Below are 19,278 nucleotides of genomic sequence, written 5' to 3'. Positions count from 1 at the left end.
TAAATTAAATTAGTGAATTTGTAATTACTATTAATATACCATACTCATAAATCTTAATATACTCGACATTAAAATTTTAATAGAAAATTCATTCCTAAACTAACAAAATGATTACAAGACGTTCAAATGTCCTCCAAAATTTCCTCCCTAAAATCTTTTCTTCCTCCTTAGTCCCTCCAAAATTTTTATCATAACATAATTTTCAATACATTTGATATTTCCAGGTTAGTGATCTTCTAATATGCCCGATCATAAACCTATAAAGGTCAAGGGTGTTATGTCAAAGTGTAATTGAAAATTTAAAATACGACCAAATGGAAAACTTAAAATATTAACTTTTCACATTCATCTTCTCAAATATTTGATTCTAAAAATAATCCCATTTGTGGTATAGTTTAATCATCTTTGCTAGTATTTTATAAACATTTTGACTTTCAAATAATACATCAATGTTGATGCTACTCATGCCAAAGCATGACAAATGATTAGGTTTTTATAAAGTAACAAGAATGAATTACTTTTCACCTTTTTTTCATCTAAACGTAATTCCTTATGGATAATTGAATAAATACAAACTACATTACGAGCTATGCATGAATGAGAGATCTTACAGAAGTAGATACCTATATCTTTCAAATTTTGTGTCAAATACATATCATTCAGGTAGAAAAAAGTTCCTGTTAAAACTACAGTAGATTCATACATGCCTAGTTAATAAAAAGAGCATTTTTAACACAAAGGTATCAATGTAGGTCATAAGGAATATTTGTGTAGCAAATATATGCAAATACTCCATGTTAAGCCCTTTAAAACAACTAAATCCATACAGTTTTGTATATACCAGATTAAGCTAGTTTCAGACTAAATGTGATCAACTCAGCTAATACATAAGTCTCTAAATGATCAATTAGATCTTTGTATAAAACATGAAATTACAGCTGCAATTTTAATAGCAAATAGATCTAAATCAAATTTCACTTAGATTTGGCTTAAATCTAGAAGAACACTGTACATAAGCTGACTTGTCCTTTCTCTTTGTCACCTCAAAACAAAGTAACTTGAAACAGAAAAGCGATTTGTAAAAACATGTATTCTTGACTTACTCCTCCAATGCCTTTTTTAAAGCACATGCACAGATTCCATTGTCCCAATGGCAAATGTGAAAGCGTCTGTCTGTTTTTTTAAATAAGCCATTTCTTCTGGTCAGATGAGAAGACCATATAAAAAAAATATTATTTGTAAAAATAATCACTGAGAAATAACTGACATTCTTATAGTTCATCAAGCATTTTTCATCCCTACCTCATGTAAGCTTCACAACAACTCTATCAGGTAGCTGTGATAATAACTCATTCTCATTCACAGCTAAAGAAACTAAGGCTTAGATTATTAAATGACTTGCCCATGGTCATACAGCTAGAATTATTAGATGACCAGGTTCAAATTCAGATCTCTGCTGATTCCAACTGTAAAGCATTCACCCCTATATCACTTTTCCTCAACAGAAAAGCAGAGAAACTGGAAACATTCCAGTCAAAAGTTACTACATCCCTGTCTTTCAAAAGAGTTCAGAAAGAACTTTGCATGCAAGAAGCCAAGAGTATCTTTTCAGATCTGACCCTGTGCATTGTCAGCGGAAGAAATGATAGGCAATATGAAATTCTAGGAGTATCTCAAAACTCTTCAATCAAGTTTTCCTTATAAAGGAGTGGAAAGTCTAGTCATTAAACAAAATCCTCTTTTGTTCTCACTGTGGTCACCAACCTAGATAGCCTAATGCCAATGATGCCTAAACCGTATCCCAAACAGAACTTTCCAACTCACATAATATTCCATGTTCCAGATCCATGACTTTCCACTGGCTATCCCCCAAGCTCAACCTCCTCAACTCGGACTAAACTCATTTCAAATCCCCTCTCCTGCAAGAGGCTGTTCCTAGTAGCAGCTAGATAACTCAGTAAAGAGTTACAGGCCAGAGACAAAAAGACCAGTGTTCAAATAGTGCCTCAGATACTTCCTAGCTGATTGACCCTGGGAAAATCATTTAACCTCTCTCTGCCTCAGTTTCCTCAACTTTAAAATGGTATAATAGCAGGACCTACCTCAAAGGTAGTGAGGATCAAGTGTTTATAAAGAGTTCAGCAGTATGTGCCTAATAAATGTACACTCTCCCCCTTCCCTCCCATTTCCCTACGACCACTAATGCTTTCCCTCTGTTATTACCTCCTTTTTACATTGTATATATCGGATAAGTACATAGTTGTTTGCATGTTGTTCTCCATTAGAATGTGAGCTTCTTGAGGGCAGGGATCCCGTTTTTGCCTTTCTTTGTATTTCCAGTGCTTAGCATAGCTCCTGGTACAAAGGAAGCACTTAAAATGCTTGTGGACTAAAACCACAATCCACCTAATTCAGAAACTGACGCAAGCAGCTTCTACCAATAATTTGAGTTGCAGAGGGAGGGGAGGTATGTGACCTCAAGCACTGGATGGGGCTAATTATCCCTGTTGCCCAAAATCTGCCTTAAGAGTAGCTTAAAGTGGCATGAAACAACTAAGGGGATTAACTCCAAATTTGTGGAGTGACATTTTACAAAGTTATTTTCTTCTATAAAATCAAATGGAAGGTTGCTTTGAATAATTTTGCTAAGAGGCCTTCGACTAAATAAGACCCAAATATGTAAAGCACTAAGAAAACTTTTTTAAAAGCACTACCTTACCTTTTATTATCTATAATATATTTTAGTCTTGTAAGGAAAATTGACATCTCCCTGGGAAATAAAAAAAATTTTTTTCTTTTGTCATCAGAGAATTAAATCACCTCAAAGGCATTTCTGTGTACAGAGCTCCTTGCCCTTTCTCCCTTGAAAATATTTTAAAGTGCAACTTGATTATTATTAACAAACATCAATAATTTCTTTTGGCTATTTCCTACTTTTGCAATTATCATTTTTTCAAAAGCCCCAGTAAAACAGATAAAAATCACTCAAAAACTAGAGCCATGAACTTATCTTGAAATAAACTTTTAAAAGTTATCCAGATTCAAAAGGAATAAAACCTGATTTTTTTCCCCTATCTTCATTCTCACACTGCCCTATTATCATTTCTCAGGGAAATTTTTCCTTAGTTTACTAAAGTGCATTGAAAAGATGAACTAGAACAGTGATCCATGCAAACCCATCTCTGTCCACTGAATCACAATATCAATAACTGACATATAAATGTCATAGTTGAGGCAGCCAGGTGGTGCAATAGATAAGAAGTGTTGGACCTGGAGTCAGTTAATTCAAATCAGGCTCCTGACACTTATTGACACTGTGACCCCTGACAAATCACTAATCTTCTATAAAATGGAAATAATAATCACACCAACCTACCAGGGGTTTTTGTGGAGATCAAATGAGATGATATTTGTAAAGAGTTTTGCAAACTTGATAATACCATATGAATGCTAGCAATTACTAGTTCTTTAAGGTATGCATAGTAATTTCATTCAAGTTTCACCAGAGGCAGGATTATAAATGCAGAACTTGATTTCAAGTCCAGTATTTACCACTAAACCATTCTTAACTTTATTTCTAACTAAAGCTAGTTTTTTTCCACCTTATATTTTTATTTTTTCAGTCAGGAAAGAAAAAAAGGGATACTGTTATCTTTCTGCTCCTGCTCCACTATGTTAATTAATCATCCTAAAGCTCAGATCAGACAAAGTCATCCCTTTCCCTCCCCTCCATTCTGGGGGCTCCCTATCACCTCGAGGCTTTTTTAGGCATTTCAAAGCCCTTCAAAACCTTTCCTTTCCCCCAGCATACTCTGCAATCCACAGACAAGGACCTTTCTACTGTTCCTCCCACAAGGAACTACATCTTAAGGCTCTTGGGCATTTTCAATGGCTGTTCCCCATGCCCAGAATACTCTCCTGTTCATCTCCTCCTCCTACCTTCCTTGGCTTCTTTCAAGGAGCAGCTGAAATCTTATATTTTACAAGAGGCCTTTCTTGATCTTCTGTAATCCTAGTGCCTTTCCTCTATTGATTATATTGAAATTATTCTTTATGTATTGCTTGTTCCAAGTCGTTTTCATATTGTGTCTCCAACAAATCAAGATCTCCTTGACGGGAGGGTCCTGGCTTTTGCCTTTTCTTTGTATCCCCTGCACTTAGCATAGTGCCCAGCATATAGTAAGCCCTTAAAAAATATTTCCTTACTTTAACAAGCACGACAACCTCAAAAGATGCATAGAAAAGGTGAAGTATTTGCAAAGTGGAAGACAGGGGGCAGTACTTTGAAAATTCACTCAGTAGAAGTGCAAAAGGAGGATACTTTAATATGCAAGCATAGGTACAAACGGAAAAGCAAACAATTTGTATCTTATTACAATACTCTGAGTTTAAGTACCTCCACTAGAGTCCTACTCCAAGGCTTCATAGTGGCCTGGAGATGACCCTGAACTCCAGCTAAGAGCAAGCTCCGGCAGGTCCTACCAGTACGGTCTCCCAAAGGGCCGGCCTAACTACGTTCGAGTCAATCACCCCCCTAAAGTCGGCCACCAGGTCATGAACTTTATTGGAAATGCATGCATAGAGGGGTTAAGCGCCTACTCGCGACGAGAGGGTACCCAAACTGATTTTTTTTTTTAAAGAATCTTTTGATGCACCAAAGACTTAGTGTAATTTCTCTCCCAACTAAAAATGCAAGAATCATTATCGTCGCTAATGAATGCATGGGAGTAGTTAGTTGTAGGTTGCACATTCACTCCTCGAGTACCCAAGTTTGGCTTAGGTGTTCATGCCCAGACATAAAAGTTGCGTGACACTACTCAAACGTGTGTACCAGTTAGTTTGCACACTCGGCTAAAGCACAAAAGGCCTTGGTCTAAATGCTGACTGCAGGATACACAAGAAGAAAAGAAAAAAAAAAAGGCTGACGACTGGCTGCTCCGCGGACTGCAGGCTATCGGGGGGAGGCAAGCAGGGTGCGCCCAAAGTAATTCAAAAAGTGAAGGCGAGAAAGAATAGGCAACACATTACCGTCCAGATACATCTGCTCCCTCTAAAAGAGGGGGAGGGAGCGCGGAGAGAGCGCCGCGGGGGTAAGAGCTTTATTCCCTTTGTAAAAGGGAGGAGAAACCCACTTTTCACAAGGGCCCCGGGGAAAGAGAAAGCGTTTTCCCCCTCCCCAGCTCCAGGGTCCCAGTCTCCTGGCCCGAGACCAGTCGCCAGCACGCTCGCTCCCCCAAAGCAAGCTAGACGAGTCGGCTGCACTTGCGGGGGAGGCTCGGAAGGGAGCCCCGCTAACGTGCAGCAACTGAGCAGAGCGGGGCGACCCCCCAGGTTCCCCGCTGGGAGGCCGGGGGGAGCCCCCACCCCCAGTTACCTGGCGGGAAGCAACAGCTGCAGCTGCCCCCGCCCCCGTATCCTTCAGCCAGAACCCGGGCTCGGACCGGAGGCGCCGCTGTAGCGCTCCCGCCGCAGTCCTTACCTCGCCGCCTGGCAGCTCTCCAGCTCCAGCTGCAGCGGCAGCTCCGGCGGCGGCGGCTCCTCCATGGCGGTGACGGCGGCGGCGTCGGCGGCGGCGGCGGCGGCGGGAGGGGGGACCAGCTCGGCGGCGGCCACTGCCTCTCTCATCCGTGCACCGAGCCCGGCATGGCGGCGGCGAGAGTGAGGCTGCAGCCGGGCTGAGACTGGAGGAAGCACGGGGGCCGGGAGGCTCGCGGGACGCCGTCTCCGCCTTTATCCGGCGGCGGGAGCCCTTCGGCCCGGGAGCGTCCGCGCCGCGGCCATCTTGGAAACGGCGACCAGCCGAGAGAGAGCCCGGCTACGGCGGGCGTCGAGGGACAAGCCTCCCGAGGGCGGCGACGCGGGCGGCTGCTGCGGGCTCTGGAATTCCACGGGGCGGAGAAGACGACCGGGGAAGGGAGGGGCAAAGGGGAGGAGGCCCGCGGGGGGGCGGGGGGAGTTCGGGGCGGAGGGAGGGCAGGGGGGTGGCCCAGTCTGCAGCCCGGGGGCCAGGCGCTAACAGCAGCACCCGCTGCGGAGGATGATAGGAAAGCGTGCCAGGTGTCACTGGGAGCACGGATCCGGGCGGCGAGGCTTTCCCGGGCCCCCGCTGCGCGATCCCGGTCCCTTTCAGTAATCTACAAGAGAGGAAGGAGGTGATGCAAGCCTGAATGCAGCGGGGGTATTTCTTTAGACTTCTGATTGCCCAGATCAAGTCATTATGTTTCAGGAATGGTGGAATGCCATCAAAGGGGAACTCGTCCGCAATATTATTACCACGTTTCCTAAACAAGATAATATTTTAGAGGTAAACCCTTGAAGGAAAGTCAGGGTCGACCTTGCCACGGCAGTTAAGTAAGGCTTGTGCCTTGAGAAGTTTCAAGGCTTTGCAGATCTTAGCAAATTAATCCTCATCACACCTACAGATGGCAGATTCCCCCCAATTTAAAGGCAGGGAAAGTGAAGTCTCCATCACCGGGGCGCCCAGCTGTGTGTGAGGCCAGCAAGGGTGGAGCTGGTTCGGCTGAAGTCATCCGGACACATCTGCTCAAAAGCGGGGTTTTTGAGAAACGATTTTAAACGGATACCCTGGGGAATTTGAAACGCGTATCACCACCCGAGACCATTAAATGAATCAAGTAAAGGGCCTGATTAAAAAACACTCCTACCGGATCAATTAGCGAGCTATAGAAACAGTTCAGTTCAGAGCAGAAAGATAAGGGTGCCCAAGATGATTTCAGAGCGTTTTGCAGAAACTTTACAGCTTGGACACTGAGATGAACATTTAAAACATTTTTTTTTTTTAAATCGCCCGGTTAAACATTTTTAAAAAACAAATAACAATGACGTTTTCTTAGTTTATGATTTGTGAAAATTATTTCTGCACTTTTTTAAAATAATTTTTTATTTCTTTTGTTTTAACATCCGCTAAATTCTACCCCCCCACCTCTCCCCACTCTGATTTTTTTTAAAGAAAAGAAGAAAATATCAAGATCGATCAACATCTTAAAAAATAGGTAATTCTATATCTAGTTATATGGAATGGGTATATGTGTGTGTATATACGTACATGTGTGTATAAACATGCATTAGTCAAATGAATACACACACTCACATAGACACACTATGTTCTACACCTTGGACCTCTGCAAAGGTGTTGGGGAAGATGTCTTCTCATATCTTTTTTTAACCTGGGTTTGGTTTTTTTTTTAATTAACAGATATATTTTCTTTCTCTCCCACACCCCACCCTACTGGAAAAAAAGAAATAAAAATCCTTTGTAACAAATATGCATAGGCAAGCAAAACAAATTCCCTCCTTGGCCATGTTCAAAAAATTATGTTTCAGTCTGTACCCTGAATCTATCACCTCTATGTTAAGGAGGTGGAGAACTTATTGCAATAAGGCTCAAGTGTACTTATTCCTACAAAAACTGCAGGACACACCTTTTAAGCAAGTCACATTAAGAAAATTATTGTGATTGAATATAATGAGATTAGATGTGAACCAGCATTTTTCAGGATGTGCAATTAACTGTTCAACATTCAAAGCCTAAGCCACTTTTCTCTGTAGTTAGAGAATATGCCTTTCTATTTCCTGCCTTGACTTATTAGTTGAATTATATTCCTGGAATGGCATTCATAAAATTTAGATACATAAATTCATTTTATTAAGAATCATTGCTAATCTGATTTCATATGGAAAACAAAAAGATCTTGTAAAAAGCATGAAGGTTAAAAAAATTGACAAAAAGTATCATTTGTTTCCAATCCAGAATAAGGCAAAAATGATTTTTTGTAATAACAATTTTTCTCATCTGCATGAGGGTCACTAAATTATTTTTTTAATTCCATTATAACAATAATAACTCATTTATACTTCCTATTAAGGTTTCCAGTTTCAACAACTTTGTGAGGTAGGTAGAATCCAAAATGCTCTAACCTTCTCACTTTACAGATGATAAGTTAAATAACTTGCTTATGACTGATAAAATAATAAGTATCAGAGCTAGGACTGAAACCTGAGGGACCATTACTCTTTCTACTATTCTACTCTGGTGCAGCAACTGATTGTTTTCCGTTATGTTTTTTAACAAGATCAAATGTCACAACATTCCATAAAGTTCTCCTAAATAATTTTTGTAAGTAAAGCCGTGTGTGCCTTCACTTTTTTTGTTTATTCCACCAAAGCTAGGAAAAATAAAACTTTTTCTTCTTCGAATGGATGGATTTTCAAGATTCTTCTATAGTGTACAATAATTTAAATGTCTTTGGCATTCCTTTCTTTTCAAATTAATTATATTTAGCCTTATTCTCGAAGTCATGTGGTTTTCTTTTCCCTGGCTCTATAATAAAAAAAAGATATATACAATGCTCAACACAATACTTTTAAAATAATTATTATAATTATCATTCAATTCATCAAACATTTATTAGGCTCTTTGCAAGGAGTTTGTACTGAATTATGATTATTTAACCTTTTAGATCCTAAATTGAATTAATCTAGGATGTTTGAAGGATGGGATAAAGACCAATTAAGGATTAAATATAGGATTTAGAGCTGTAAAAAGCCTTAGAGTGAGCAAACAGGCCCAGAAGGTTATGTAACTGCCTGTAGTCAAAAAGGCAGTAACAATATTCTGCTTCCTTGACATATCCCATGTACTGTACCCATGACCAGTAATTACAGCTCCCTTTATATAGCACTTGAAGGGTTTTCCTCACAACCCGGTGAGGAAAGTTTTATAAGTGTTATTATAGGGGCAGCTAGGTGGTGCAGTGGATAGAACTCTGGCCTTGAATTCACGAGGACCTGAGTTCAAATCCAGCCTCAGGCACTTGACACTAGCTGTGTAACCCTGGGCAAGTCACTTAACCCCATTGCCTCACCAAAAAAAAATAAAAAAGTAAGGATTAAAAAATGTATTTTAAAAGTGTTATTATTCACATTTTATAGGTGGATATCTAAATGACTTGGCTACTGTCGTACAGCTAGGATCAATGTCATGAAACCCACTACCTGAGCTCAGATACTGTGCTGTCGCAATTATATTATACTTCCTGTCTAAGTTCATTGTAGACACTCAAATAAGGAGGCAGTTAGGTGGCTCAGTGGATGGAGCACTAAGCCTACAGTCATGAAAACCTGAGTTCAAATTCAGCCTCTGATACTCACTAGCTGAATGACCCTGCATAAGTCACTTAACCTCTGTTTGCTTTAATCCACTGAAGAAGGAAATAGCAAACCATTCACACCAGTAACTTTGCCAAGAAACTCCCACAGACAGTCTGGTCCAACTGTCCACCAAGTCCCAAAGAGTCAGATACACAACTAAACATATACCTTTACTTATAAAATTAACTTTGTTAAATATATCTACTCAAGGGAGTAAAACTGTAAAATGAGCTGGAGAAGGAAATGACAAACCACTCCAATATCTTTGCCAAGAAAACCCCAAATGGGGTCATGAAGAGTTGGACAAAACTGAAAAATGACTGAACAACAACGAAAATATACTCAGGAAAAACTAGTAATGGACAATCTTTATTTTATCTCCAATTAAATATGATTACTGAATGCACGGCACCGTTAAGAGATCAATCCGCCATTTTCAGTTCAATGTCTTCCCATTACTCTGTCCCCAAAATAGGGACTGATGTGACTCTAATTCATGTGACTACTGATAGATGTAGTACAGTGGAAAGACCATTGACCTGACATCAGTACGCCCAAAGCGTGTAGTCCTGGCTCTCCCATTTTCTGGCTATGTGACACTGAGCAAGTTTTTTAATCTTACTGAGCCTCAGTGTCTTTATCTATAAAATGGGGGTGGAGAAATATTAACTAAGGTAATCTTATAAATTCTTTTCTGTGATTCTAATAAAGATACTTCACACTGAAGTGAGTTATAAAGACTGGATTAAGATGCTACAATACTAAGAATCCATTTCAGGTTTCTTAGCATTCTTTTCTCAGTGATTCCAGGCTATGAAACTCTCATTTTGGTGTTTATATATTCAAAGTCAGTCATGTTTACTACACTAAGCTCTTCTTGTTTTCCTAGAAAGCCACAGAAATCTTGTACAGATAGCCTACCATTGTTATAAGGTCATTCAGCAACAATATATTTTTATGTAAAGCAGGGGTTTTTAACCTAGAGCCTACAGACCAGGAAATCTGTGAACTTGGGTGGGAAAAAAAATTGCATCTTTATTTTCACAAACCTCTGCTAAAAATTTCATAATCAATCATTAAGTTATTAATTAAAATTAACTATAAAGGACATAGGAAGAAAGATGCTATCTGCATCCAGAGAAAGAACTGATAAATAGAAGCATGAATAGAATAATTTTATGGGGCAGCTAGGTGATGCAGTGGATAGAGCACCAGCCCTGGATTCAGGAGGACCTGAGTTCAAATCCGGCCCAGACACATAACACTAGCTGTGTGACCCTGGGCAAGTCACTTAACCCCATTGCCTAGCCAAAAAAAAAAAATGAAGGATTTTACACATATATACTTATTTGTATCTAATGGTAGTCATCTCTGGGGGTGTGAGAGAGAAAGTAAAAAGGGGAAAAAATAAATTTACATGACAACTTTATTATATATTTAAAAGGAATAGTAAGTTGTACATAACTGATTTGCAATTTCATGTGCAATCATTTTTATTACACTACATTATGGAATTGCTTATTTTATTCCATAAATTAAATTGTTTTTTAAATTATTAATTTAAAAATTAGCCAATTAACTTAAAACATTATTCTGAGAAGGGGTCCATGGACTTCAATCTGCCAAAAGGGCACGTGACAGAAAAGTTTTTAAGGACCCCTGAAAAAGGGTCCAATCTAGCATGTGCTGGATTGGACAGTGTACTGGATTTAGAGTCTAAATGCTGCAGAATCAAATCCTGCCCCACCCATTTACTGTATGATCACAAGTTAGTTACTTAACCTCTTATAGTCTCAGTAAAATGGGGGTGACAGTTGTGCTTTACCAAATTCCCAGAGTTGTTGTGAGGAAAATGCTTTGTAAACATTAAAGCACCAGATAAATGCCAATTATTAATGTCTATCACCATAGCACTTGAACAAGGCTGGCATTTTGACAGAATATAAAATACATGCCCCCCCAAACTCAGCCTAACCCTGAAATACAATGACTCACTGACTGTGACATGATAAATTGTGATGGGGATTTGTTTCCTTCGTCTTAGAGGCTTCCCTAACCACAGATGCTGAGGAGTTTGGGGGTGTGTTTTCTCATCCTTTCACTTAATGAACACGGTGGAGTATTTGACTCAAATTTGTTTTCTCGCCTTTCCCTGTGGTTTTCATGGCCTTTCCCATCCATCTCCAGATCTGTGCATGTTTGCTGAGGGACAAAGACTTCACAAGACAGGGCCGTTCTTCTCTCCTGCTGCCTGCTTTGCTGCTCCTCCCAGCTCTGCAGAAGTAGAAAGAGAGTCCAAACATCCCAATCTGCTCATGACCAGAGGGAGTTTGATTCATTTTCACTCCAGCACACACAAAGAAGGGCAAAGCAAACACAATAGAAAGGAATAGTTACAACAACAACAACAACTCTCCAGAACTGGAGAGGCAAACCCAGATTGAGTACCTCTTTTTAAAAAATATTTCACATTGCATACAGGAAAGGTCTTTCTTGTGAAATAAAATGAATGAAATCCTGGAATAGAAAATTAGTTACCACACCTAATTAATCCACGCTAGAACATTTAGGTTCAATTCTTTTTTCATAGTCAGAATTTCTATCTGAGCCAGAGTTTCTCCAACTAGTCTTTCCTGTATTGTCTCTGTCCATCTCTTCTCCCTCTCCATCAGGAAACAGATTGCCCCTTTCAGGCATCCTACCACATTGCACAGTGAAGGGTGCAAATAAAAGCTTCAATGAACAGCAGGAGACCTTGAGACATTACAAAGAAGAAAAGCTTTTTTAAAAAAAAAGTTAGAAATAGTGTGTCTGAACAAAAAGGGATGAAACTAAATTTATGAGGAAAGGAAGTGGTTTATTTTCAAATCAAGAACTCTCAAGGGAGATGGCTTAGCAATGGCTCCTAATGTGGTAGAGGAACACACTTGCATCTTTACTTCTAAATGCACGGAGTGCAAAGCAGACAGACTGAAATTTCTCATCTTCTCTGACTCCTTACGAGATATCGGCTCACAGTTATCCAGGGTAATGTGTGGCTACAAAAAACGGAATCCTTGTACGGCCCAACATTTTACATTAACTTATAGTTTGAAGATCTTTTCCCAATGAAACTTTTATCATCATTTCAGTAAGACTACCTTTTCTTTCCCCTTCAAATTCCCTAACAGAATGCGTGGTAACAGTACATTTCTTCCAATTCTCCATCAGAAGTTTGTTTTGTTTTGTTTTGTTTAAATACGAAAGTATCTAAAAGGTCAGTGCATAGATTACCTGGGTAACTGTAAACTCTAGTGCTTATATTAAAGAGTTGTCTGTAGTTGATATAACTCAGAAGGAAGGGAGGGAGCAAGCATTTCTTAATCTCCTGTTCACTACCAAGCATTGTGCTAAGCATTTACAAATATTATCTCATTTGATCCTCACAACAACCCTAGGAGGTAGGTGCTATTATTATCCCCATTTTACAGTTGAGGAAGCTGAGACAGAGATTCAGTGACTTGCCCAGGATCACATAGCTAATAAGTATCTGAGGCTTCGGATCTCCCTGACTTCAGGCCCAGGGCTCTATGCACAAATGATGAAGGAAATACAGGCATTTGGTCTTAGAAATAGAGTCATACCCTGCAGGGCTTCACCTTATATTTGGAATTGGATCAGGAGGAAAATAGAAGGAACAGGGGCCAGAAAAAAACCCATCTTTCCTTCTCATTTAAGTGTAGATTGTATGTCTGAACAAAAAAGAATGGTATCTTTTCGATATTGGACATGCTCTGTTTATGCCCATAGATACTAAAAAGGAAGAATAGAAACTTACATAAATCATTCTGGCAGGAGGAAGGACTAAGGAAAAATGTATAAGTTATTGAAATAATTAAGAAGTGTCATTGAAGTCCTCTTCTAATGCCTTATCCCAACACAGAGATGATTTTGGCCTTTTGAAAGCCATGCCAGTGGACAGACTGATTTAACAAAGAATCGTAGAAATCTCAGGAATTGTTAAGGCTCTTGGGGACCATCTAGTCAAACCCATACCTGAACCGAATCCTTTCTATACCATACCCAATAAGTGGCAATCCAGCCTTTGCTTGAGGGCAGGCCTCTAGTGAGAGAGAATCCATCACCTCCCAAGCTAACTCATTCTGCTTGTGGTCAGTCCTAATTGTTAGGAAGATTTTCTATTGTGTTGCTCTACTCTACTTTGTGTGTGCTAGAGAGAAGATGTATCTAATTCCCTCTAGTCATGAGCAGATAGGGATTTGTATACTCCATGTCTTTCTGTCTCTGCAGACTTGGGTGGAGCAATAAAGAAGCCAGATGGAATGAAGACTTGGCCCTATCTCGTGGCCATCAAGTTTAAATTTGCCTCTCTGAACTTCCTGCCTTTGTTCCTAGTTCACTTTTTGGAGACCAGCAGAACATCTACACTCCTTTTTGCATGACAAACCCTTCAAAAATTGGAAGATGATTCTATTTAACTCCCTCTCCTCCCCCCAAGTCTTTTCTCCTGGCTAAACATCTTCAGATGCTTCAACCAGTCCTCACATGATATAATCGCAAGGCCCTTCGAGATCCTGGTTGCCTTCCTCAGGAAGCTTCCTCAAGCTCATTATTCTCCTACCTAAAATGTGGTATCCAGAACTAAATACAATATCCAAGACACGCTCTGACAAGGGCAGATTACAGTGGAACCGTCTTCTCTCTAGTCCTGGACAGTCGACCTTTCTTAATGCAGCTCCAGATTAGATTAGCATTCCCAACTACCATGTCATTCTATAGACTCATACTGATCACTAAAAAGCTAGACTTCTGTCTAGCCATGCCTACCATGTCTTACACTTGGGAAGCTGATTTTTTTTGAACCCAAGTGGAAATCTTTATATTTATCCTTATTAAATTATATCTTTTTAGACTCAGCCTAATGTTCTAGACAGGGTATATGGGGTGTTCAAGGAGGACTGGCATCTCTGGTGTGAGGGCTTGCTGCACCCTTTTCATGACTCCAAGAAGCTGCAGCATTCGAAATAGTCACACCCGGTAAATTGTCTCAGAAGACAGGCTAACCCAGGTTGAATGTAATTGACGGGCTTCAAATCAGTCAGTGAGTTAGGGGGGTATCTACCCCGAGCATGTGGAGACTTCCTCTAGTGGAATTGGAGGATAAGAACAATTTGTTTCAACAGCCATGAAGGCGGTTGAAGCAGGCACCATGGAGTGCTTAGAGCTTGGTCAGGCATTAAAGACACCAAGGTCATCCACTGCATCCTAGGGCCATTGCCAGTCATCTTGACTTTTATCTTGCCATTGGCCTTTGTTGACTCTGAAAGAGAGAGTGAGGCTGACTACTTTATGTCACTTTAATCCAATTCACTAGCAAGTCAAGACATTATCCCATAATGTCATTTGTCCTCTTTGAAAACGAAGGACAAACAACAAACAAAAACAATATTCTAGCCTGTCAAAATTTTGGGAGATCGTGTCTTTTTTTTCTAGTATGTAAGCTATCCCTTTCAGCTTTATGTTATCGTAAATTTCATAAATATTCCACTTATACCCTTATATGAGTTAGTGATAAAAATCTTAAACAAGAAGGTGTACAGCTCAGATCACTGGGGAATTCCACTGGAGCTCTCCTTCCAAGTTTATATCAGATTATTAATGACTTACCCTTTTGTTCCAGCTCTTCTACTGATTTCAAATCCACCTGAGTATACCATTGCCTAGCTTCAATCTAACCATTATTTCCACAAGAATAGTATGACTTTGTTAAATGCTTTGCTAAAATAGAAGTGTAAATATAAGCAGGGAGGTGGTACGGTGGATATAGCCCAAGGCTTGGAATCAAGAACTCTCATTTTCATGAGTTCAAATCTGGTACTTACTAGCTGTGTGATCCTAGGCAAGTCACTTAACCCCATTTGCCTCAGTTTCCTCATGTGTAAAATGAGCTAGAGAAGGAAATGGCAAACCACTCCAATATCTTTGCCAAGAAAACCCTAAATCAGGTCACAAAGAGTCAGACGCTACCAAAAAGACTGATCAGCAGCAAAATATAAGTAAACTGTGTCTATAGCATTTCCAAGATTCCTAGCCTTGTAACCCTGTCAAAAAAAGCAAATAAGATTATCTGTCACAAACCTAATTATGAAAGACAGGATAGAAAGGTCATTTGAAATGGGAAAAGGACTCACATGTACAAAAATATTTATAGCAGCTCTTTTTGTGGTGGCAAAGAATTGGAAATTAAGGGGATTCCCATCAATTGGGGAATGGCTGAACAAGTTGTGGTATATGAATGTAATGGAATACTACTGTGCTGCAAGAAATGATGAGCAAGCAGACTTCAGAAAAACCTGGAAAGACATGGATGGACTGATGCTGAGTGAAGTGAGCAGGACCAGGAGAATGCTGTGCACAGGAACAGCCGCGTTGTGCAATGGCTGACTTTGATAGACTTAGCTCTTCTCAGCAATGCAGGGATTTAAGACAACTCCAAAAGACTCATGATGGAAAATGTTGTCCACATCAGAAAAAGAACCATGGAGTCTGAATGCAAGTGGAAGCATACTATTTGTTCTCCTTTTCTTTTGTTGCTTTGTTTTGTTTCTTCTTTCTCATGGCTTTTCCCATTAGTTCTAATTCTATACATCACAACCAATGTGAAAATATGCTTAATATGATCAAATTGTATGCCATCTTGGGGAGGAGGAAGGAGAGAGAGGAGAAAATGTAAAACTCATAATCTTATGAAAGTGAATGTAAAAACTAAAAATATTTTTTTTTTAAAAAGAAAGAAAGAAAGGTAATTTGAAATCAGATTATGGAGGATCTTGAATGCTGGGCTAAAATATTTGGAGTTGATTTTATAGATTCAAAGTTTCTCTAGGACATTGATGACAAACTCATATAGAATCCCTGAAGGCTACATACTGACTTATAAAACCACAAATTAACATTGTCTATGTTGTATTGTATTTTTATTTATTTTGTTAAACATTTTCCAATTACATTTTAATTTGACTGGGGCAAGGTGGGAGTTTGACATATCTGCTGTAAAAAACAGCTCTTTAAACCATTCTCAGTTAGGTGGAGCAGTGGATAGAACTCTTATCTTGGAGTCAGGAAGACCTGAATTCAAATCCCACCTCAGATACTAGCTGTGTGACCCTAGGCAAGTCACTTAACCCTGTTTGCCTCAGTTTCTTCTCCCAGTACCCTTACCAAGAAAATCCCAAATGGGGTTCATGACTGAACAACAATATATATGTATATATATATGTACATATATATTATATATATATACACACACACACATATCTCTTACAAGATCTCTTATACATCTTTTTGTTGCAAAAGGGTGGAATGACCATGAATAAATGAACAAACTATGCTATATGTACACATGTGCATGTGTGTATGTGTATGTGTATATGCATGTGTATATATATATTCACGAATACACACACACATACATACATACATGCATACTATATATGTATATTTTTTTTTCCTTTTCCTCTTTCTTTGATCTCTTTGGGTTATAAGCAGGAGTATGCTGGTAAATATTTAACAGTCAGCTCTCTGGGGGGGAAAATGTACATGACTCACTATTATTCTGCATCATGAGCATTTTCTTTATCACATTAAGTCTAGACAACCAACAAAACAATAAATTAAGTCCTTATCTATAGTTTGCTGATTTCTGAGGTGTAAATGCTCACACTGAAAATTTAACAATCTGCTTCACACTGATTCCAATTCCAATACATTCTGGTTATGAGCCTAGGAGTGGTATCATTAGTTCAAAGGTTACGTACAATTTAGTGACTTTTGGATCACAGCTCCAAATTGTTCTCCAGAATAACTACAGCTCTACCAATAGTGCATTAATGTGCCTATTTTCCTATAGCCCTTCCAACGACTATCACCTTACTTTTTTTTTTTGTCATCTTTGTCATTTTGATGGGTGTAAGGTCTGGAATTCATCCAAGTCTTTACTACTACAGGCAGAATTCTATACTGGACATTGATGGAAAGATTACTCCCTCCAGGAACTAACAATCTATATTGTGGTTCAGTCATTTTTCTGTGACCCCATTTGGAGTTTTCTTGGCAGAGATACTGGAGTGGTTTGCTCTTTCTTTCCCCAGATCATTTTACAGATGAAGAAATCGAGGCAAACAGGATTAAGTGACTTGCCCAGGGTCACACAGCTAGTAGGTGTCTGAGGTCACATTTGAACTCAGGTCTTTCTAACTCCAGGCCTGGGGCTCTATCCACTTTGCTACTTAACTACCCCAAACAATCTAAATAGACTAGTTAAGTAATAATGTGACATAAGCTATGACTCAGTGCCAAAATTAATGGTAAAACTAAGTGCTCTGCTTCTCTAAAACCTACTTTCAGAATCCAATTTACATTCTAATTACTGCATGAATTTCCCCCACTATTCTAGCCTCCCTAAACCTGTCTTATTTCTGAACTTCTACTTGCTATCTTTAGCACCCACTTGGTCACTTCGTCATACACTACTTCAGATTCTTATTGTTCTATGAATGTTAGTTTTGATTCTATAAGTAGATTACAAGTTCCTGGAGTTTAGGGATCCAGTCTTCTGTTTGTTTTCTACTCCAGCACCTTGCGCAATGCTCTGGGCATAAGCCTGAGAGTGCTGTCTTTGGGTCGAGTGATTTCTACAGTACAGCTCCAAGTTGTTCTCCAGAATAAGTAGACCAATTCAGCTACTCTTATTCATAGTAAGTAGGCACTCAATAAATACTGGAAGGATGAATGAAACCCTGGCCTTTAGACCATAAGATCTCTTATCCCTGCAGAACCAAGTGGGGTTGTGCTGGCAGAAGGAGTTAGCTCATTAGCTGCTCCTGAGTATCAGAGGAGTGGACTTAAGAATGAGAGATGCCAGGCTGTACAGGAAGACACACATTGGAACAATGATGGTCAGTCACAAGCAAAAGATCCTGAAGGCAAAAGCATGCCGGATGCCCATTTCTACTTTGCTAATTCTTGACAGGGGACAGCTGATTCTGTTCATTTCAGACGCAAAGTCGGTAAATGACCAGCTGCAAATTTTTTGGGGGTTGACTTGTGCAGTAATAAATTCCCCATTGCTAGAAGTATTCCAGCAGATGTCAGATTGCATATGTCAGGAAATTCTGATGATGACCTAAGATCTCTTCACTTTAAGACCTTATTAATTTAGAGAAAGGGCAGCTAGGTGGCTCAGGCGTGGAGACAGGAAAACCTGAGTTCAAATCCGGCCTCAAATACTTATTAGCTGTGTGACCCTGGGCAAGCCACTTACCTCTGTTTGCCTCAGTTTCCTCATCTGTAAAATGAGCTGGAGAAGGAAATGGCAAACTACTCCAGTATCTTTGCCGAGAAAACCCCAAATGGGGTCACAAAGATTCAGACATGACTGAAAAAAACAACTGAACAACAACATTTTCTGATATTCCTCTCAGTATTCAATATGTTCAAGTAAAAGATTGTTAATGGCCAAATAAAATTTTTAGTAGTTTCATGCTTTGATGTTGACAACATTTTGCCTTTAACAATGCACGATTATTAAAAATCAACTTCCCCAACCACAAATCAAATGTCACCTTTGTTACAGTGCTATTCACAAAGGCTTATATGTAAGCTAAATTTACAAAAAATTTATATTCATAAATTTGACCAAGCTTTTACACACTCAAGAGTTTAAAGTCTCCATTAGCCTAAGTAGTAGCTGTTTATCATTTTAGATAAAATAGTTTTTCAGGATCACTCCATTCTTCATCTGCTGCTCAGCCTGGTTTCAACTCCATGGATCAAGATGCCCCTCCCAGGTTATCACCTCTCATCTCATCACTATGCAGTTAACTCAAGCCTTAACTGACCCAGCTACCTCTCCCTCACTTACCTCACTAGCTGGTGCCTTGAGTGTATCATCTCTTTGACAGGAGGTAGGTAATGTGCTTCATCATAGGTCCTTTGGAGACATGGTTGGTACTACCTTTAATCAGAGATCTTAAGTCTTTCACAGTTGTTTTTCTTTACATTGTTGTCATTGTATCAATTTTTCTCCTAGTTCTGCTCACTTCACTC

At 39.5% G+C, this 19,278-nt stretch overlaps 1 protein-coding gene across 3 annotated transcripts in view; it reads right to left on the bottom strand.

Annotated features, from left to right (window-relative positions):
• The window catches only part of LOC114031465 (mitogen-activated protein kinase kinase kinase 4), a 135,306-nt gene extending 129,681 nt beyond the window's left edge, over nucleotides 1–5,625 (bottom strand). For 2 of the 3 annotated variants that reach the window (XM_027846541.1, XM_027846542.1), the window contains exon 1: nucleotides 5,480–5,532. Coding sequence is in view for 1 of the 3 variants with exons in the window: in XM_027846537.1 (XP_027702338.1) it covers nucleotides 5,480–5,625 (146 nt within the window). In the remaining 2 variants the exon portion in view is untranslated. Of the gene's footprint in view, nucleotides 1–5,479 lie in introns of all 3 variants that reach the window. The other variant, XM_027846537.1, reaches the window with a different exon arrangement.
• Between the last annotated feature and the right edge of the window lie 13,653 nt (nucleotides 5,626–19,278).

The sequence above is a fragment of the Vombatus ursinus genome, unplaced genomic scaffold (genome assembly GCF_900497805.2).
Source record: "Vombatus ursinus unplaced genomic scaffold, bare-nosed wombat genome assembly UNPS02015175.1, whole genome shotgun sequence".
NCBI classification, from domain to species: Eukaryota; Metazoa; Chordata; class Mammalia; order Diprotodontia; family Vombatidae; genus Vombatus; species Vombatus ursinus.
Note: the sequence above shows the minus strand (reverse complement) of the source record. Positions and strands in the feature narration are given on the sequence as shown.